This window comes from Bicyclus anynana, chromosome 8 (assembly GCF_947172395.1).
Source record: "Bicyclus anynana chromosome 8, ilBicAnyn1.1, whole genome shotgun sequence".
Lineage (NCBI taxonomy): Eukaryota > Metazoa > Arthropoda > Insecta > Lepidoptera > Nymphalidae > Bicyclus > Bicyclus anynana.
The window spans coordinates 17,613,542-17,635,284 of record NC_069090.1 but is presented as its reverse complement, the minus strand read 5'-3'; the positions used below and the strand labels follow the sequence as shown (position 1 = coordinate 17,635,284).

Here is a 21,743-nt window from a genome sequence, read left to right as displayed (position 1 = left end):
CATAAGATGGAATTTTATTGTTGAAACATGAACGAACTATAGGATGAGGTCTGACAAAGATCCGTTCTTCCGAATCCTGTGACCCTGATTGTTCTGTATATATTGTAATGAATGTCAAACTGCAACATAAACATGTGTGGTATGTAGTGACGCATGCACCGAGTGCATTAACATACGCCGGTGAGTTCTGTGTTCTTGTTGTGTTGCACTGTTCTTTATCTGGTAACATATACTGCTTGACCATATCATTCGTTTTTTATGTGAATTCCCACATTTTTTTCTAATAACATTTATCATGTTTTTTGAACACGATTAAAAGACATCCCTTTCCTCTTTAATTTGGCAAATCTTTGATAGTAGAAAACAACAATATAAATCGAGATATAGATGTTTCCTTTAAATATATATACTTGACATAATGTCAAGTTGATTTGGGCTTCAATTTTTCACGTAATTTTTTTTTCGTATCTCTGTTCTACAGTATGCTACTAATGAAACTCCTCCTGTACATTTAATGTTTGCCTGATTTGGAGTTATTTGCTGTAGTTTGTTGAGTAGTGTTAACAGTTACAAAATTGAAGGAGAATATATTCAGTGAAGTACTGCAATATTCCCCATCGGCGCAGCTATAATCCATTCAGTAAAACCTGAACAGAAATATAAAACATTCTGCCACATTGCTGAAAAAAGCATATACGAATACTATTGGCTTACTCAATGCAGGGATTTATATTTCTGGTCAGGCTATACTATGAATTTGAGTTGGCAACTACGAGTGAGCGTTGTGTGCGTGCGCGGTGCGACACGCGCGCGGTAAGTGTTTGTTGTGGCGAGTGTTCCCGCTGGCTTGTCTCTAACAATGCAACTTTACTTTGATTTTCTTGGTGTTTACTAACTTTAACTAAATAACGACATGCTGTATTCAATATAGATTCGATCCATTTTAATCAAGTTTAAATGTAGTTTTGATTAATAAAGTTAAAAAAAATTTAAATCATAAATATAAAATTTAAAGGCTATGAAGATGTGGTAAATGTTTTGATGGTTATTTTACTCATTTGGTTTAATATGTCGTAGACTTCATGCGAACGTAGGCCGCCCTCCCTTGTAGATGTAAAGCCAAAAGGAACACCGCCAGACAGATGCTATAGGCTAGGGGTCCCTAACCAAACTACAGGAGCGCGCGCTCGTTGTGCAGGGCGGCTACGTGTCGGGCCGCGCCACGCAGCTCACCGTCACCAAGCGCAACGCGCTTGCCACGCCGCGCGACCGCGAGCGCGACCGCGAGCGCGACAAGGACGAGCGCTCGCCCACGCCCGCCGCGCGCGACAGCCAGGCGCCCACGCCCGCCGCCGCCACGCCGCCGCCCGCCTTCAGCGCCATGGTGGTGAGTGCCGGCCCTCACGCAGCGCCCCGTCACCGACCGCGAGCGCGACAAGGACGAGCGCTCGCCCACGCCCGCCGCGCGCGACAGCCAGGCGCCCACGCCCGCCGCCGCCACGCCGCCGCCCGCCTTCAGCGCCATGGTGGTGAGTGCCGGCCCTCACGCAGCGCCCCGTCACCGACCGCGAGCGCGACAAGGACGAGCGCTCGCCCACGCCCGCCGCGCGCGACAGCCAGGCGCCCACGCCCGCCGCCGCCACGCCGCCGCCCGCCTTCAGCGCCATGGTGGTGAGTGCCGGCCCTCACGCAGCGCCCCGTCATCGACCGCGAGCGCGACTAGGACGAGCGCTCGCCCACGCCCGCCGCGCGCGACAGCCAGGCGCCCACGCCCGCCGCCGCCACGCCGCCGCCCGCCTTCAGCGCCATGGTGGTGAGTGCCGGCCTTCACGCAGCGCCCCGTCACCGAGCGCCGCGCGACCGCGAGCGTCACAATTAGATAAGTCTAATGAAAAATAAAAATTGTTTCAAAAGAAATATGGTTGATCCCTTCAATGTCACTTTACAGGAAAAGCAAATGTCCGACCTGGTGGAGGAGATCCGGAAGCTGAAGTCCGTCATCGTGAAGCAGGAGAACCGCATCCGCGCACTCGAGGCCACGGTGAAGGCGGGGCTGGCGCCCGCGCCCGCGCCCGCGCCCGCTCCGTCGCCCGCGCCCGCGCCCTCGCCCGCGCCCGCCGCCTCGCCGTCGCCCGTGGCGCCGTCGCCGCCCGCCGAGCACAACCACGACGACGACATGGCGCCCGACGAGGTGTGAGCCGCTCGACCGCCCCACTCGCACGCCGCGATCTGCTCGACTGATCCACTCGCTCGCGTGACCAGCCGCGTGGATCAGTGCGATTGTAATACGAACGTTGTGATATAAACGTGCTTTTGTTATTTATTTGATCAAAATTTCGAAATATTTCGAGATATTGGTACGTTGGCAGTAGCTACAACGTCAGCGTGCGTTTGGTTCGATCGACGCGACGGCGCGCGTCCACTCGACGGTCACGATGTTGTATTGTACGATTTTTGTTTAAAAATAATAACCGAAGGGATGAATTTTGGAAAACCACTTTCTGTTGTCGCCGAGTCACATTGATTTTGCCGTGACTGTTTGACAGCTGAGTGTGTGTTTGACTTGTGTACTCAGTAACTGTCAAACACGGCGGGCCTGGGATACAGTTGATTAAATATTTACGAGGGTGAAAATATGACAGAGAAGACTAGCGGACGCCCGCAACTTCGTTAGCGTGAAATTCAGTTTTACATTAATCCCTCGAGGACCATGGATTTTTTGGATAAAAAGTAGTGTTAATCCAGGGTATTATCTATCTTAGTTTTAAATTCCAGCTAAATTGGTTCAGTAGTTGCGGCGTCATAGAGTAATATCCAAACAAACACCCATACAAACTGTCGCGTTTATAATATTAGTAGGATTGGTTGTAATGATATGTACACGCTGCTTTATGGTGCGGGCGACATACAAAAGCTTTTGTCGGCGAAAATCATCCAAATTATGTTTTAACTGTATAAATAGTAATTTTTTATAGTAAATGTATTTTAGACAGTTAGCGCTGTTCGCATGTACACGCCCTGCGACTGTCGCGGCGTACAGTGTAGTACGGCTGTAGCTCTAGTGGTGGCTCGAGCTGAGCTTCCATTGGACTGAAATATTGTAGCGCTTCGACCGCTCGCTTGCTCAGTAGAAGCCATGTCTTAAAAGCCTTGGCTGCAGATAAAGAAAAATAAATTAATAGTGTGCAGGCGTTCATGCAGTCAGAAGTTTGTTTAGGGACTTAAATGAAATGATATATGTAGTTATGGTACCTATATGGTGGTTTATTCAAATACTAAAAATGCTGCACAAATGGTACGGCTCGCAACATGATTGTATCTCCACCCCACATACGGCAGCGTGCTACCGACGGCAGAACAACGTTGAAGTGGAAATTACTATTTGTATGTATAACTTGTAAATATAAATATATCGTAGCGAGTGATAACAGTGCCTTATATACGACACAGGAACTTGTCTCAAATCAGATATATTGTAATTGGTGACGCGCGGCAACGTGCAGACAGACAATAAATATGTATCTGCTATTGCGTGTGTATATTAATAAAAAAAACACTGAAATAATATGAAATACTAGCGGACGCCCGCGACTTCGTCCGCGTAAAAATTGATGTAAACTTCTCTACCTCTACCTTACCCTGCTCGTAAACCTATCCAACCCTACCCTACCCTACCCCTACCTTACTCCTACCCTACCGCTAACGCTAACCCTACCCTCCCCCCACCTTACCCCTACCCTAACCCTACCCGTTACCTATCCATACCCTATCCTACCCTACCCCTAATCTACCCCTACCCTACCCCTATCTTACCCCTACCCTAACCCTACCCTACCCGTACCCTACCCCTACCCTACCCCTATCCTACTCCTCCCCTACCCTATACGTTCCATATCCTTCCCCTACCTCTACCTTGCCCCTACCCTACACTACCCCTACCTTATCCGTACCCTACCCTACCCTACCCTACGTTACACTTTCCCTAAATTACCCCTACCCTACCTCTATCCTACCCCTTCCATACCCCTATCCTATCGCTACCCTCAGCAAAATTGGTCCAGCCTTTTGTGCGTGGTGCAATGACCAAAAGACTATAATTTCCCAAGCGACTTCTATGCTAATACTATAAAGAGGTAAAGTTTGTGTGGTTGTCGGGGGTAATCTCTGGATCTACTGGACCGATTTAGAAAATTCTTTTACCAATAGAAAGCTACATTATTTGCGAGTGTCATAGGCTATGTTTGGTCCTCATATTCATACGGGAACGGGAACCACGTAATTGAAACCGCGGGGCGTCATATAGCGGCATTTCTGCGACTTTTAGAAATGTTGTATTATCTCCGAAACTATATAACTAATTAACATACTGTAAAGGGCAAATCTTATCTCTATAATATCCTTGTGATTATTAAATAATTTATTTTGATAAGGATTTAAGTTTAGTTGTGTAAATAATGACGTAAACCTTAATTTAAAATTTAAATAATTTATTAAAGTACTAAAGGTACTATATCTGCTAAAATATAAAAGATAGATATATGGTGTCGCGGACTTTTTTGTAGAACTTTTAAAGGTTCAAAAAGCCTCCATATATTTATTTCAGTTATACGCAATGGTTAAGGCAGCGCATGCGAATAAGTAAGTTTTTCGGTCCGACCTGTAAGAGAAAACCCGCGATAACTCAGTAGTTATATATGATAGAAATATAAAATATAGCCTATAGCACTCCCCGATAACGTAGCATTCTACTGGCGAAAGAATTTTTAAAATCGGACCAGTAGTTCCGAAGATTACCCCATTTCAAAAAATTGTTACAAACTTACAAACTTACAAACTTACAAACTTTACCTCTTTATAATATTAGTATAGATGAAGATAAAGTTATGTTTTCAAGGAGGGTTTTTTAAAAAAACGTTTATAATATTATGAACTTCATAATATGAGTCGGTATTTATTTGTTGTCTGCGCCTTGTCTTTGTAAGTTTTGCATTTAGTCATAATTATTAATTATTATACTTCGAGATATTTTTCATTTTATTTGTTGTTTGTATTTTTTCTGCTATGTGCGTGCACACTTATAATTTTAATGCAAACAAAGATGCGTATTTTCTTTGATTATAAGATGATAATTGTGCAGGCTCAATTTATTACTTATTGATTATGAATTATGAATAATTGCTTATAGCTTTTAATAATAATAATTAGTGAAGCAATATTATAATGTAAAATAATTATTTATTCGACTACGTATTGTACGTGTTTTGTAATGCGACTCCTCTGCAAATATGAAACAAGATGGCGTCCATATATGTTCTTCTACTGTTATTGTGTTACTTTTTGAATGATTTCGAATATCTTGTACTGCTACGATTGGGTCACAAAGTCTGCTTGTTTCGTATTTGCTGGTGGTTATTTGTGTAGGCAATGCAGGAAGTCATCATTTCATCGCTATTTATTACGAAGTAACAGTCATTTTAATTGTAGTTCATTGTTAATATTGTCCACATTTTTTTAAAATACGTATTGTAATGTGTACATACAGCTGATCGCACATCTACACGTGCGCCGAGCGCCGGCCGAATGCGTCGCATACTATGACCTCAAATTAGGAATACTGTTATACTGACTACAGATTTATGTGTGTAAAATTCTATGATAAATCATACACACCTTAGAACCTTATATTCGTCTCAGATAATACTCTTGTGGTCATTCACACCCGCAATCTATAAGCAAGTTGCGTAGTTACTAACATCGTTATTTTAGCAAAGACCAAAAAGTATATTTGTTTGGTATTTTTTTTATAATAAGCAATTATTAACATGGTCTTTTTTATTATTCTCATTTATTAATTATGCTTTTTTTTAGTTTTAACAATGTTAATATGAAAATAAAATACAAAACACTACTAAAAATTTATAAAAAATATCAACCCTCCCGCTGGGGACATTTGAGTGCCCAAGCAACCGGTGGTCAGGGCTCCAGAGTGAGGAACCTCCTCACAATATGTGCCGTCTCAAGAATCACTGCCTTCTGTATCCGACTCTTGATCCAACAGTTAGATGAAAGCTTCTTTAGGTGTTGGTCGAAGTTTTTCGCTATAAGACCATGACATGGTCCTGATTGTTATATTTTACATATTGTTAAATATAACAATATGTAAAATGATAAATAAAACAAAAAATAAACTCGGTCTCCCTATCACTCACTCGACAAAAGGCTACGCCCAAACTGGGTATCCATAACTTGCATTATGTAATAAAATGTAACTTGTTTAATTATTATTATATTGTATAATGTAATGTATGGTATTGCTTCATTATTAAATGAATAAATAAATAAACAATCAGGACCTTATATATATTACATATAAATATACCAAACGTCATAAAACATAAAGTCAGTACAAACATAATTGAAAATGGAAAAGTAGGATATGTGATGTTAGAATTATGTAATTGCGGCGCGTGCGGCGCGCGGTGCGTGTGTGTGTGCGCTCAGCTCTAGTTGTAAGAGTCCAGTATTGTGGTGCTTTTTAATTATTCGAGTTTAGCTTTCCATTAACTATTGTTTGATTGACTCGAAACATACTCGTACTATGACTATGATTTACCTTCCTAGTGTTAAACTTGCTGCGTACTAACTCGGAGACTTGTAATTGCACGGAGACGGAGGTACGCTATCGAAACGTGTTACTATACTGTAGTAAGTGCTTATATAAATGATTTGGTTTAAATGTGTGTGTATTTTGTTTTACTCAGCTAGCATTGAACCTTGTTACATGTATAGTAGCATTGTTTAATAAAGAACGACCGTATATTTCATGCAATTATAAATCGATTAATATAAATATATTATTTCTTACTCACCCCAATTAATTATAGTGATGTCCCGCTCGCATTTCGCAATATTTTTTTTCAATTTCGTGTGTTATTATAATTTTGTCGTCGAATTTTTCAATGTAATACCGGTCACATTTCATTAGTTTCTCGTGTAAAGGTGCTGATAGACTTGAACATTTTAGCATGCATTCTATTGAGAGTTCTGGCGAGCATTCTAGCGAGCAAATTTTCTCTCAGATTCTCAAGATGTTGGTAGCAATATTTGGCTCTATGCTTGGCTCGGCTCGTTGTTCAATTCGACAAATATAAATACGGCGAATGCTCGATGTTCTGTTACAAGTGAATGCTCAAGTCTGTCAGCACCTTAAAACACAGCTACGATCGGCGCGCGGCTGCCGCAGTAGCGGCTTCGTCGCGCACCGCTCGATGAGTGTGACAGCTAGTCACGTCACATGAAATTAACATTTGACAGTCGCCCGAGCATCGAACTCGCGCCCCTCGGTCGGCGGGGGCGCCACTCGCACTCATTTTATAATTCAAATATGTTTTCTGACAACTATACATACAACCTTTATGAATTGTTGTTATTTATTTTAAATTTAATAGAAAAAAATCATAAAGAAAATAACTAACAAATTCAAGATGACATGGAGAAAAAAAACAATTTTATAGAGGTCCAATTAAAAACAATATCTGACAAATAACTTTCGTAAAAACTAAAATAACTTTACGGAACATTGCCAATTTTATTGTTCGAGGACGTGAATCAAATGCAGTTTTTAATAAACATGACAAATAGGTAACCCGTAGAGTGCGCGCACGATAAGTTGCACGTGATCAAAATCGGAACTAATCAAAAGTGCTGCCATCTTGTCGTCTTATCTCTACCTATTTCTTGGCGGGTAAAAGAGACCACAAACTCTGGCAAGCGAGTCGTTGCGGGGCGCTGTCACATTGTGCTGTCTGTACAGACGGCGAGTATCATACTTTATATGGATAGTATTATTTGTACGATTTTCATTTCTTTTTTTCTTGTAATCTTAAGATGGCGTAATTTTAGATGTTCATATTTGAAGACCATGACACGGCGCGCGTCGAGTTATATTGTGTAAATTATATTTCTTTTGTATTTTGTATGTGGATCTTTGGTTTTGTATTATTTTGTCTTTAGAGTTTTTATGTCTAACCTTGTACATGTCGAACGCAGGATTGTCGAGCTAACGTGTTCGTATTGTTGCAAACGTCACCGTCACCGGCGGCGGTAGCGGGGGCTGCCCTTTGTACACTTTGTAAGGAACCCCTGCTCAGTAATCGAATTAGCGAAAAAAAGATATTTTAAAAAGTTTTCCAATCAAAAATAATACAAATAAATATAAAGCGGGAGCCACGCCACAAAACGCTGCTGCCGACCTCTTTTCTGTAGTTTTCACACATTTTATATGGAGTAGGCGGTGACACTTATTACCTAATTATTTAAAAATAGTAATGTGTCTGTCCGTCGGTGCGCGGGCGATGGGCTAGTGTCGTGTAGTAGCTCGGTGAACAGCGCGGTGCCCGACGGTGGAAATAGTAAAGTAATAGCGCACAAGCTTCAGCCGACACGAGGTATTGTACGTTCATTAGTGCCGTCATGTCGTGATCACTTTTAAACTTTATATTTTAATTAATTACTATTATTTTTCTTAGTATTATTATTTAAATTTTATGTCAATTTCAAAGTATTCAATTATTTTTGTGAATAAATTATAAATGTTAGCAGTATATTGTAACTGTATTATATGCATTGCTGAATTTACCATTCTATGATATACCTACAGTCTACAGTGGACGGTGCTAAGAGGAAACCAAGTGCTAAATAATTATACCCGTATTCCTATATACCGCATGAGTTTGTAACATATTGTAGTCTAATTAAATATAAATTTTATAAATTTGACAATAAATAAAAACGAACTTTTTGAGATTGGGATTTTATACGAACGATACAATATAGGTAGTGTTAAGGAAATGTTAAATTCGATGTCAAATGTTGCGATTATGAAAGTTGAACAGAAAATAAATGTCTATTTTACTATTTTCATTGCTAGTATTATTTATTACAGTAGTGTGCCGTGATAGCCCAGTGGATATTATGACCTCTGCTTTCTATTCGGAGGGCGTAGGTTCGAATCCGGTCTGAGGCATGCACCTCCAACTTTCCAGATAAGTGGATTTTAAGAAATTGAATATCACGTGTGTCAAAGGGTGAAGGAAAAACGTCAAGAAGAGACCTGCATAACCAGAGAATTTTCTTAATTCTCTACGTGTGTGAAGTCTACCAATCCGCATTGGACCTGCGTGGTGCACTATTTGGCCTAACCCCTCTCATTCTGAGAGGAAACTCGTGCTCAGCAGTGAGCCGAAAATGGATTTCTAATGAATGAACGAATATGCACTGCACTAGTGGAGACGGCATGCTGATACTAGCGAAGGCGCAGGATCGACGTATTTAGGCGCTCTCCGCAACACAGGGCTGCACAAACACCGCCGATTTTCCAATTCCAACTATAGAGCAATATACATTTTTCTTTGAAGAAAATCCGGCTTCAACAAATAATTTTTAGTTGAATTGACCTAAGCCTCGAACCATGGACTTATTCATCGATAGTCAATTTTTATTAACCACAGGATACGATTGATGAACATGACTTACTACATACTTTCAATATGTATCTATGCAATAGGGAAATGCTGTTAATTAAAATTGAAAAAAAAAACATTTAGATTTTATTAGTATAGATTTATTGATCGACATCGAAGGCGCGGTCGAACTGGTCGTGCGATATCTTGCGCCTCTTGAGCTTCTTGAGGAGCGCCACGTCGGCCGCCAGCTCGGCCAGCTCCGCCTGCGTCACGGCTCGTCTCTTCTTGCCTTTGCCCGCTTCCAAGTTCTTCTTCTTCAACTCTTTCCGCTTCTTCCTTCTGTCTTGTTTGTCTAATTTGTTCTGTTTCGCCTGCTCCCACGGTTGTGTTTTGGTCTGCGATGGAGTGAGTGAAATTGTTATTTTTGGCGATTTTGTTCACCGAGGTATATGTACCAAACGGTAACAACCTTATTTGAAGTGAAGTGACGCAGCGGTTTAGAATTACATTTGTGTAACATTATGGCTGAGTATACTTTCTTTACTTATTTTGTAGGAAGTTTGCTTTACCCTGAATAGCATTATTGAAATAACGTTAATTTCAAGATAAGAATTGTGATGAAAAATTATTTCCTCATACATTCTAAGAGCAGCTTTGTTGACCAATTTAAACTCCTTTGAATTGATGAATGAATGAATTTTTAACTTCATTTCATTTGTTTTCTCTAAAATGTTGTACACCAGAAATAGCCAATTGGTAATTTATGTGTCCTCAGCAAATAAATTTATTATGAAAATATCAATTCTCTCACCATTTTCTTTTTCTTCTTGGAAGGCCACACCCCCGTGTTCTGGTATTCCTCCAAGTGCTGCAGCCGCCGCGCCTCCTTCTGCTTGTCTCTGTAGGAGATGCCGTCGAGGTCGACGGCGCCGGCGGGCGGCGCGAACTGGCGCCGGTGCTCGTCGCGCAGCTCGGGCATGCGCGGCAGCTTGAGCAGGCCGTAGCTGGTGGCGACGTGGCCCAGCGGCAGCTCGGCCAGGCGCAGCAGCAGGCTGCACTCGTGCTTGGAGTAGGCGCGCACGTGCGACACGAACGCGCGCTGCCCTTTGTCCAGGACGGCTCTGTCCTTTTTTTGCTGTTCGTGGAGGATTGATAGTACCTGGAGAAAATAGTTTAAGAGAATGTGGTTATCGTTCCGTGAGCCGTGATAGCCCGGTGGATATGACCTCTGCCTCCGATTCCGAATCTGGTCCGGGGCATGCACTTCCACTTTTCAATTAAGTGCATTTTAAGAAATTAAATATCACGTGTCTCGAACTGTGATGGGAAAACATCGTGAGGAAACCTGCTTGTACCTGAAAATTTTCCTAACTTAGGCTAACTTAACCTAATACCTAACTATACAAATCATGCCCACGTGGAATGGTGGCAAGAATGCTGGCTGCATTTCCGCGCTGGACAGCCAGGCTGATCCTTTGCGCACAAACAAAGCCAACCCTTTTGGCACCAGTCGAGCCTGTATAAATTTCATCTTTAGAATCCAAAGAATAAGTTTAATTTTAGTTGAATTCGTCAGAAGTTTTCTGTATGGTAACACTGGTAATGGAAACAAAAATGACGTTTTTGTTTCCACAGAATTAATAAATAGACTCTAATAACTTAAAATTGAAATTGTTACCTTGTTCCTCAGTTTGTCTGTGATGGTGAGCTTATCCCCGGAGTCGGTCCAGTCCTTCAGCTCCACCTGCTGGTTGGCGCGGATGAAGGGCACGTAGGCCTCCTCCGACGGCAGCAGCGGCAGCAGCGAGCAGCCCGCGGCGCCGCCCCGCGCGGAGCGGCCGGCGCGGTGCACCAGCGCGGCGGGGCTGCTGGGCGGCTCCCACTGCAGCACCCACTCCACGGCGGGGATGTCCAGCCCCCTGCAGAGTGGCACATATAAGGATAAGGCTAGGGGGTTAGACCACACAGGACCAATGTGGACAAGCAGACACACAACGCAAGCAGCAGACATAGAGAACTAATAAAATTCATTATCATGAAGAGACCTGCATGGCCTCCAGCCTCCTGATGTTTTTCCTTTACTGTATAAAGTATGTGATATTTAATTTATTAGAATGCACATAAATGAAAAGTTAGCCATGCTTTTCCTGGAGCTGATTCAAACCTACGCCCTTCAATAACGGTTTGTCGGTCTGATAACGTTTCTACTTGCTACGAGTACTACTGTGCTAATGCTTTCGGTAAAATGACGATAATTGTAATTTTGTTAAAAAAATAAATTTAGCTGTTTGCTTATAGGAAAATGCGATGAAAATAATATAGCGGCTATGTTTTGAATTATCCACCAGGATACATGCATCCGCCCTTAGACCTCCTTACCTCCGGCCCTCTCGCAAAATACGTTCTTAACAGACGTCTAAACGTGACGTGTAAAAGACGTGCTAAACTTCTACTTTTTACGTCAAGCAGTTTTCGATATTTCGTAACGAGTGCCCTTTCGCTCATATACGAGTATACAGATAGACATCATCATGTAGATAGACCGGTTGACCTCACCTAACAATACAAATGTCCTACATATCCATTACAATACTGCAGCACTCCATTGCTAATTGGTATCTTATGAAGATAGCAATACTGACCTCGCCATCAAATCTGTGCACAACAAAATAGCATTCTCCGTGGCTCTGAAAGTGTCCAGTATTTTGTTCCTCTTCTGCTTCATCTTGCCGTGGATGGCGAACATCTTGATGTCGGGCAGCAGCGCCGGCAGCGCGTCCGCCCAGTAGTCCACGCACGCGCACGTCGGCAGGAAGAACAAACCTTTCCATATCTTGCGATTCCTGATGAAGTTTAATAGAAATAACAATTTATCTTGCGGCTCCACTATCACATAATAGTTCTCCAAGGATATGGGCGTGCTGATTGAGGCTTTTTCTTTGACGCTGATCAGCACCGGGTTCCTCAGGCCTGCTCGGACCAGGTCTTGCAGTTGCTTGGTCTGTGTGGCAGAGAACAGGCCGGTGCGACGCTGGCGAGGCAGGTACTGGAGGATTGTGTTGAGTGTGGCAGTGAAGCCCAGGTCGAGGAGGCGGTCCGCTTCATCTAAGACTAGAAATTCCTGTAAACAATATAATGTAATTATATAATCAATATATATTAACCAGGAATGTGTATGTTGCCAACTGAGGATTGTTAACTATCTATATATATATTTTTAAGAGGTGATTATTTACTATCTTAATGTGTAAGGACTCTTCTAATTGTTTGTGTTGATCATATGTCTTAACAAGGTCAAAATGTATTTCAACCAGCTGGCTGGAATACATACAAGAACAACTGCTGCATATTTCCTTTCTGGTCCTTTTCATTAAAGTCTGCTTTCTGAGCCAGTGGTAATCACTACTCAAAGACTTGACTTTTCAAAAGTGTTTGTTTAGAAGCCAGAAGCCTACTTAAACCAGCTAAAAATCATGTGACGTTGAAAAAACATATTGGAAATTGTTTGTAAGAGCTGATACTTATTAAAATAAATCTGCTACAGTATTGTGACTGCTAGGCCTATACCCAAAATGGGCTCCGTATCCCAAAAAATTTAGATTTAAGTTAAACACTAACATTAACTAACACTATTATAAGTACATTTGTAAAAAAAATAAATCACTAACACAATGTAAAATGTAAAAACTGAGGATATTGGAATAAAAAAGGCTTTATTATTATTGTAACCACTATAATAAAATATATTTTTTGTACTAAATAGTACTTTGTGGTATTACCAGATCTTTGACTCTTCCCGGCAGGTTAAGATGCTTCCTCTCAGCCAACAGGTCTTGCAACCGGCCCGGGGTGCACACTGCTATCTGTGCTCCTCGCTGCATGCTCTCTGCATCTGCCTCTATGCTCCGGCCTCCCACCAGCAGCGACAGGCTCAGCTCACTCAGGGCAGGTTCTCGGAGGAATTGCTCAATCACCTATGATCAACATTCTGCTAGAGTGTAGGTTTATATTTTATTTTAACTTATCACTAACATTTTAATGGCCCACTACGGAGACTTCAGACCCACCGCACTGCTCCAATGTAGGTTGGCGGGCTGAGGGCTGAGGTACTAATGTTAAATTCATTAACAACTTCAATCGGATGTTTATGATAATGATTGGGACCTACAGATGAACATATCTCGGAGGCCCTGACAAATCCCAGCTCCAAGCTGAGAATTCTCAACTGAAAATTTCTTAGAAGAAACAAAACTCAGTATCTCAAATAGACTATGTTCAAAAGCTAAAGCGCCTACATATGGGATTTCTTAAAAAATAAACAATAACAAAAAATTACAAAGTAAATTAATCAGCATAACCTTCAATGGAAGGTCAGCTGCACATGCTATGAAGTACTCGCAAGCAATTTGCTCATAGCTGATGCAGCTGATTGCACAATAGAAATGAAAATATAAAAAAAACAGTATCTTGTAGGCTCAGAGATCACAAATATCGGCTAACATCTGGACTAATGAGGCAGTTATATTAACCCACTCTATTATAACAATATTTTTCACAACAATAATCTTAATAAATGCACATGATCTCAAAAACCACTTGACATACAAAAAAGAAATTTGACAGAGAGGAAGTTTACAGTCAGTACAAACAAACAGCTCCGCTACAAACAGATTTTGCAACAGCACCAGATTAAGGAGGTCTAAAAGCGGACAAAGTCACGGGCTTCTGCTAGTAATTGGTAAAACAAAACAGATAAACACTTCAAAAATGCTAAATATTTCCTACATTGTGTTCCCCTGGGCTGTCAACGGCTCATGTAATAAGTCGCAAGTGCACTGACTGACTGAAGTGGATCTGTACTGTTTACATTGAAACAAGAATATTGCTTGCTGACGAGCTGTGGCACAAAGAGGCCTACTTCAATAGTCTCTCATTGTAATGAAACCAGCCTACAATTTAATCACCTTGAACGTTTGTAATGCTAACTCCCTGGTAGGAGATATAACCACGGCGTAAACGAAGTCCTTCCTGAGAGGCGCTTCTTTCGCCCTTTTTATCAACAACTCCAGCATAGGGACCACGAAGGCCAAGGTTTTACCTGACCCGGTCACCGCCTCCGCCACCACGTCCTTGCACGACAGAATTAGTGGGATCACTGCAGCTTGTATAGGGGTCATGGATTCAAATCCCTGCTTGTTGATGCAACTTAATACAGGCTGAGAAAGCGCAGGTGTTATTTTAGTCCAATCTTTAATAACCATTTTTGTGTAATTTAGTTCTGTTAATTTGTAAAACTAATTTCCGTGCAGGTTGTTTTAATCATAAACCCAATTATTTTCATTTTCAAAACACTCAATAGGTACAGCACAAATACCCATACCCAAGGAACATATTTCCCTATCCCACATGTCTTTGACATTGACAAATGAAATGTCATGACACATGTCATTGTCATTAATTTGTCAATGTCAAATGACAATGACACCAAAGAATCCAAGGAACATCACAAAATGGCTCTACCCCATAAAAAATAGATAATTTAAAATAAATTACCACAAACAAATTGATTTGTTTCCGCCTTCCAAGCAAATAATAAAGGCTTATTATAGGTGTCAAAGCAAATATTATTTTTGCCAGCTCGGCCAGCTTAGAGACATTATATTCCTCAGACCAATTACAAAAGGAACCGACTCGCTACACATTACCTCTCTGTCAAAGATCAAGAAGCAACGATCCAATGCGTTTATAAAAACTGTTGATATATGACCGATATTTCATTGTTGTAATCGTTTTCGTATTGTAAAGAACTGTTTAAAAATGCCGGGTTGTGTAGTTAAATGTCATAAAAGCAACCAGCGATTTCCAGCCGGCTTTCGGAGTATGTAAAGTTATCTGGGCGACTGAGCTTTGTTTTCTCAACTCGACATTGTGAGTTTCGAATTTGAAGCTCTCTTTAAAAAAGGTAAGGTTTGTGGAATTTAATTAATCTACGGATCTACTGTTATTTGTGAGTGTCATAAGCTATATTTTATCCTTCCACGAAAACGGAAACTATCCGGGTGAAACCGTCGGCCAGTTGACAAAACGGTTAGACTATCCGACAAGGAGTATCAGACGGTGAAACTGGACCTTAATGTCGTAAACTGAAAACTAAAGCTTTGAGGATTGCACCCGCAAAGAAGCAATAGACTATAGCTTCCTTCACACCTTCGTTCGTAACACTCCCGATGGCCCGTGCGGGCCGGGGGGCGTGTAGCGATGAATGAAAACCCGACGACTGATCCACCACACTTACGCACCGCACGCACGATTTTACACCCGCGCAGTCTTCCCCCTCGTCGCCCGCATTTCATGGGAGTTTTTTTTTATTCTTGACGGCAAAAAGAGCATGGCATAAAACTTCTAGTTACTGTTTACTGAAAGATAAAGTTACATTTAATTTGTAAGTATTTTAAGGAAAATACAACACTAAAAATAATCGATTCTTTAGCCTATTTTGTGTAACAAGTTCAAGGGATGTGTTTGACAGGACTGATTAGGACTGACTAAAAATTAAATGTGTGTGTATTGCTAATCAAACTTATAGTTGTGTGTAGTGTAAGGACTCAGAAATTATTTATTGGTGTTAAATACTTTCGATCGTGTGAGTTTACGTCGCCCCCATAGATAGTTTATATATTAGGTTGCCCCCAAGGGGCCGAATCTTCAGTATAAAGACTTTTGGAGATGATATTGCGAAAATAGAGAATACAGACAGTAGGTAAATACATCTAGTAAGTGTACATTAATTTCAACTAATTTCTATATAGCCATTTGATTCTTGAGTAAGATCCTGGGTAACATTAGAAAAACATTTTTGTCTTTTTTTTGTTTTCTCAATTGATTTCTTCAAATTTTTTAAAACTACGTAAGTGTTTTATTAAACCGCGACGAAAACAAAATTGAAATCAAAAATGCTGACTTTAATTCAATAAAAATTAAAAATGCAGAAAATGTATTGCTGCTGTGTCCAACGTTTTCGTGAATGTAGATTCACTTCTTCTCCTTGAAATATTCCTTTGGTCACCCCCCATAAAACCTGACAGACAATTTTGTTATTAAAGATTAAATGGTGTAATATAGGTCCATTTATAATTGGTCTGAGGTATATTCTGTTAGACATTTATGAACGGTATTTAGGATTTCAGAACGTTTTATTCAGGTCTGTGCTCATGTACTGTTAAATACGTAGTATCTATTAATCTGTGGCTGTAATCAAAATCAATATGGCGCATGTTGATATGATAAATTGACAGCTGTGTTTTGTCTTTTGTCTTCCTACAAATTCATTACAAGCGTACGTTGCGTTGTAATGTATCTTTTGCATATCCAGTTCGGTAGAAACAAAGTTTAAAATGACTAGGCCCTTTGGCAATAGTGATAAACGGTTTTCTATCGACGACGCCTTCGAGGAGGAGACCGACGAGGCTATCAAGGTGTACGGCGCAACGGGCGATCGCTCTATACAAAATAAACTCAAGAATGGAGGCGATTACCTTTCTAGGTAAGGTTACACTCACGGTTCGTTTTTTTTTATAACACTATTATAATATTTAGGATTTCGATGTATAAAGAACAAAGAGTGCTGACCGACATGCTGTTCTTGACCTTAGTGAGTCACGCAGTCTCAGTGGGCCAAAGGCGCTTGAACTGTTGTTAGCGAGACGTGATTAGCGCTCCCGAGACCCGGTTGGCGGCTAACGAAGCTCTAATTGTGCTAAACAATTGCTGAACGCCAGTAGTTCATCAACCAGTACATGCAATGTAACTGTAGCTATTGTCTGTACTGTATATATAGCTATACTGTACTAATTATTTATTCGCAGAAAACTTGTACTTTTACACTCAAATTTTAATAGTGTGTTGATACAGAATATTGCATGTGATGCAGAATATTATTCAAATGGGTGGTTGAATCAACATTAACTATTGCCTGTATTATCATTGTTTACTTGGATATATAATATCTATACTATAGGTAGTATTCAAAAGTTTATTACTGTAGAGTTTCATCAAAATCTGTTTATTAATTTGAGTGGAAGAGTAGAAATAAGTATGCCCATGATTACAATATATGAAGACAAATTAAATATTATTATTAACATAACTTAATAAACATGTCAATACATATACAACTCAACCTGCATATATATTATCATAGACAAGTAGAAATTAAGTTATTCAAACCTTCAAATGGACTTGTGACGCACAAGTGAAGCCTTATTAGCATGCACACACACATCCACACACTGGTCAATGAGGATTAAATAATGCAATATAAACAGTTCTAGATGTGTTTCTAATTTTAAACCATGGCCCGATGAATGAATCAATAAATTATAGTTGTTTATAATATATTCTTATAGCTGTTGACCTTATTTGTATATTTATGATTAAACTATGTTGAAATCAATTAGCCCGCATGTGTATCTTATTCTATCTATCTATTGTGGCTTTGTTATTAACTAAATTTAAACTAATATTAGGAATAGACTACATTTTTAGTTTGTTTGGTATTTGTGGCTCTATAAATACTGGACCAATTTTAAAAATTCTTTCACCAATTTAAAGTTTAATGCAACTTTAAATTGGTGAAAGAATTTTTAAAATTGGTCCAGTTGGTCCAGAAGAAAAGTAAAATAATTTAAATGATCTATATAAAACTGTTTAAGACATAAACATAAAACATCATGCTATGGTTGCATGATCTGTTTTATTGTTCATATTAACACCTAAGCATTTTGCAAATAGAATTTTCTTTCTCAAATAAGATAAGACGTTAATAATAAACTTATCAAATTACCCTCTTACCACTAAAACCCATATTTACAGTGTTTGAGTGGTATATACCAGGTACCTATATACATTTTTGTTGCATATTTATATGACTTACTACAACAAGGTTACTACACCATTGATGAGTTAATTAATGATAAAGTTGCTTGGAGGCTGTTGGATTAGCTTCCACCTTCACACAGGAAGTAAAACTATAAGAAATTGTAATGTTGTCAATTGTAATTATAATATTATTGTATGATTTTTTTAAAAGAGCAACTGTTGAGTTTCTTGCCGGTTTCTTCTCAGCAAAATCTGCCTTCCGAACCGGTGGTAGAATCTTTACAAATAGTCAACTGACGTATCAAAAGTACCAGCACAGTGTGAAGATTAATGTTTTTATTAAATTCTGTATCTGTTGAGAGGCACACACACTTTATTTGTTTGTTCATGCACACATGCTGGGGCAGGTTGGCTCAATATCAGGTAGAACCACCTGCTCATTACTAATAGTGATTGTAACAGAGTCAGACATTGTTACTCTTTTTTATCTAACCCACATTGCAGCAGAGTGGTGGGTTTGGTTTTGCCTGGCACTGCAGTGGTTAGTCCATTCAACATGATGCTCTAGTATTGAAACAATACATAAGTCAGTCCACAGAACATTAAATGTCTCTTTGAATAGTCAATTTGTGATCAACTTAGTCCAGCTGTAGAAATAATTTGGTAGTTAGGATATGTTACAAAATATTATTATGAAAATGATTTGTGAGAGAATGTACTGTTCTTTGCAGCAAAACCTACAAATGTACAGAAGACACTACATCACGAGATTCTGACTCTCTCATCCACGAGTATGTAGAGGCCTCACAATCTTTATATTGCTGGAACCATCCCAAAGTGCGAGAGAACTGGAAGACTGTCTGTGCAGCAGTCATACTCCTCCTGGTGGGAGTGGGGCTCATCGGCATGGGTGTGTTTGCTGTGGCGGAACCAGAGAATGGTTTACAGGGTGCAGTGTTTTTTGTGGCAGGCATGATTTGCTTTGTGCCTGGAGCATATCACGTGGTCTACATATGGCTTGCCGCGCGCGGACAACGCGGTTACGACTTTTATCACCTACCTTTATTTACTTGATTTGCAACCTTGGAATTTATCTAATTTTAATGATAAGTAAATGGACTGTAAATTGGGTAGAAGAGGTAACTGTTTTGCAATCATGACAATCTTTGCAATTATTTTCATTGACAAATTACATGGAAATCCAATTGTTTTGTAGTTTAGGCACTATTGTGGCAATGGATAGAGACACATTAGACAGTCAGTGCAAAGGGTTGTATTGATTGTGTCCAGATTTGAGTGATGAAATTGAGGTATGAATGACAGCTGGCTTGCTCTCTATTTTACCTTGTTTACCTAAAAACAATATTATGACTAAACAATGTAAAAATAATGATTACAAACATTTAGTAAATAGGAGGTAAATTTAAACCAATACATTAATATTGTATTTGATAAAAGTGTAAGTAAATTATTTCAATATCATCTAAACTTATGGTCCACTATGGGACAAGTGTGCATAAGTTGCTGAACTAATGAAATGAAAATGATTTATCATTGTAAAACAATATACAAAATTAATGGACTCATAAATATATATTTATAAATAATTTGGAATCCAAAGTAGTTGTAATTCTTCTAATCTTCAAATGCTCTTTGGGAATAACAATTTGCATAATATTAGAAATATTGTTTATGAAAATTTAAAGTGCCTATTTATATTAATTTAAACAATGAATTTTAATAAAGAATTCTTCTTGTTGATCTCTAATACTATATTATATAGTTTGGTTATTGTGGTTTATTTTAAAATATTGCATATTAACACTTGTTATTCAACCATTTTACTTTGAATCCATTATCACTACATAGTATGAAACAAAGTTGCTTTCTTTTCTCTCCCTATATGTATGCTTAAATCTTTTTAAAAAATTTGATGCGGTTTTTTTTTAATGGATAGAGTGATTGAAGAGGAAGGTTTATAAATAGTGGAGAAACTCTGCGATGGTATATGTCTGGATATCCCACAATAACATTTTTTTGTCATTTACTTTTTATGACAAATAATGGCTAATTTTTTAAGCGATTTTAACCAATACAGCATTAGTTATCCAATAAATTACCTTAAATACATTATTGATTTAATATAGATCTATATGGCTCTTTATGGCATATGATTTTAATGAATATTTTTGAAAATATTACAGATTTAAAAATTGTGGGACATATCATTAGTGGTGGTACCAACTACCAGCCAGCCGGGGCGGGTCAACAAAATACTTTGATACTGTTGACATGGTTACTTTTATTTGAATACTAGATTCAAATGAAAGTCATGTCGACAAAATCAAAATTTTGTTAATACTAATAATTAGAAAGCTAGACTTGATTTTATGTCACATTATACAAAACAACATCCAAGCAAAAATGCAGAGAAAGTAAACTTGTTTTGTACTAAATAATAAGATGATTTCCAGTCTTTAAATCAATTTGGAAATGGTAAAAGAAACAAGTGTTGATAGCACAATAAAATATCATGATTTAATTTTGAAATGAATTGTTGTCATTTCTGTCTCATCAAATTTAAGAATAGTAATTGAGTAGTAGTTTGGTATAAGTAAAAAGTTAGGCTAGTCACAGACCATGTGTTCATTTTCTGTGTGCTAATTCTGTTCTAAAAAAATGTAATATTTGATGTGCCATCCTCATAACTGTTTGTGAGGAATGTTTGTACTAGTTGTACACTATTCATTTTATAGTGCATTTGTGTAGAAAAGCATAGCAGACATCTAACAATTATTTAAAATGAATGAAACACGTGTTTATGTCTCATACTTACTTGTTTTTTGTAATTTCTAGTGATAATTACTTTGTGTTGTGATACAGGCTGAACGAAAAAGATAGGCAGGCAATGGATAACCAGCACAGTGTAAATCTTACACAGTATGTTCTTCAAAGTTAATGTCATTTAAGTAACTTGAACATTTACAGAAACTCAATTTTGATGTATTCAAATTGTATTAAAGTGTGTAAACAGAGAAATTTGTAGGTATTTGTAATGAAAAAGATGTACAATTGGTTATTGAGAAAGGAGTTTCTCTGTCACTCCACTGTTTCTTGTCTAGCTTTTGAATTCAAGTCCGTGCTTTGTGCTTATGTTTCATATGTAATGAGGCAGCTTCAAAATATAGAATTTGTAATGAAAATTTGTGTAAATTATTTTATTTATAAATTTCAAGATCATAAAGATAATACTTTAATGAAATATTTTATAAATCATTATATTGTGTGTTATTAATTGAACACATTTTCAATTAATAACACACAAAATTTATTATTACTTTGCAATCCTGTAATTTAATATCCAATATCCATTTTTATTATTTGTACTATTATTAGTACAAA

At 38.9% G+C, this 21,743-nt stretch overlaps 3 protein-coding genes across 6 annotated transcripts in view; 2 read left to right on the top strand and 1 right to left on the bottom strand.

Annotated features, from left to right (window-relative positions):
• The window catches only part of LOC112050725 (coronin-6), a 28,612-nt gene extending 19,690 nt beyond the window's left edge, over positions 1–8,922 (top strand). The window contains exons 12-13 of one of the 4 annotated variants that reach the window (XM_052883174.1): positions 1,178–1,387; positions 1,949–8,922. In XM_052883174.1, the coding sequence (XP_052739134.1) occupies positions 1,178–1,387; positions 1,949–2,197 (459 nt within the window). In that variant the 3' untranslated portion in view covers positions 2,198–8,922. Of the gene's footprint in view, positions 1–1,177; positions 1,726–1,948 lie in introns of those variants that run through there. The other 3 variants (XM_052883171.1, XM_052883173.1, XM_052883172.1) reach the window with 3 other exon arrangements.
• Positions 8,923–9,600: 678 nt separating this feature from the next.
• Positions 9,601–14,873, bottom strand: LOC112050721 (probable ATP-dependent RNA helicase DDX55 homolog). Its single transcript, XM_024089058.2, has 6 exons — positions 14,429–14,873; positions 13,244–13,438; positions 12,107–12,585; positions 11,143–11,383; positions 10,276–10,623; positions 9,601–9,859 (listed from the first exon to the last, which is right to left on the bottom strand). The coding sequence occupies exons 1-6, from the start codon at positions 14,723–14,725 to the stop codon at positions 9,623–9,625; spliced, it is 1,797 nt and encodes a 598-aa protein (XP_023944826.2). The 5' UTR covers positions 14,726–14,873; the 3' UTR covers positions 9,601–9,622.
• Positions 14,874–16,711: 1,838 nt separating this feature from the next.
• On the top strand, positions 16,712–21,622 carry LOC112050708 (transmembrane protein 134). The gene is made up of 2 exons (XM_024089044.2): positions 16,712–17,007; positions 19,073–21,622. The coding sequence occupies exons 1-2, from the start codon at positions 16,859–16,861 to the stop codon at positions 19,413–19,415; spliced, it is 492 nt and encodes a 163-aa protein (XP_023944812.2). The 5' UTR covers positions 16,712–16,858; the 3' UTR covers positions 19,416–21,622.
• The last annotated feature ends 121 nt before the right edge of the window (positions 21,623–21,743 follow it).

Bases quoted from the DNA above. Each gene is read 5' to 3' on its own strand.
- LOC112050721 (XM_024089058.2), bottom strand. From the start codon at position 14,725: ATGGTTATTAAAGATTGGACTAAAATAACACCTGCGCTTTCTCAGCCT. The intron at 13,439-14,428 runs GTGATTAAATTG...TGTTGATCATAG, and splicing joins TAGCATTACAAACGTTCAAG to GTGATTGAGCAATTCCTCCG. The intron at 9,860-10,275 runs GTGAGAGAATTG...ACTCCATCGCAG, and splicing joins CCAAGAAGAAAAAGAAAATG to ACCAAAACACAACCGTGGGA.
- LOC112050708 (XM_024089044.2), top strand. From the start codon at position 16,859: ATGACTAGGCCCTTTGGCAATAGTGATAAACGGTTTTCTATCGACGAC. The intron at 17,008-19,072 runs GTAAGGTTACAC...TGTTCTTTGCAG, and splicing joins GGAGGCGATTACCTTTCTAG to CAAAACCTACAAATGTACAG.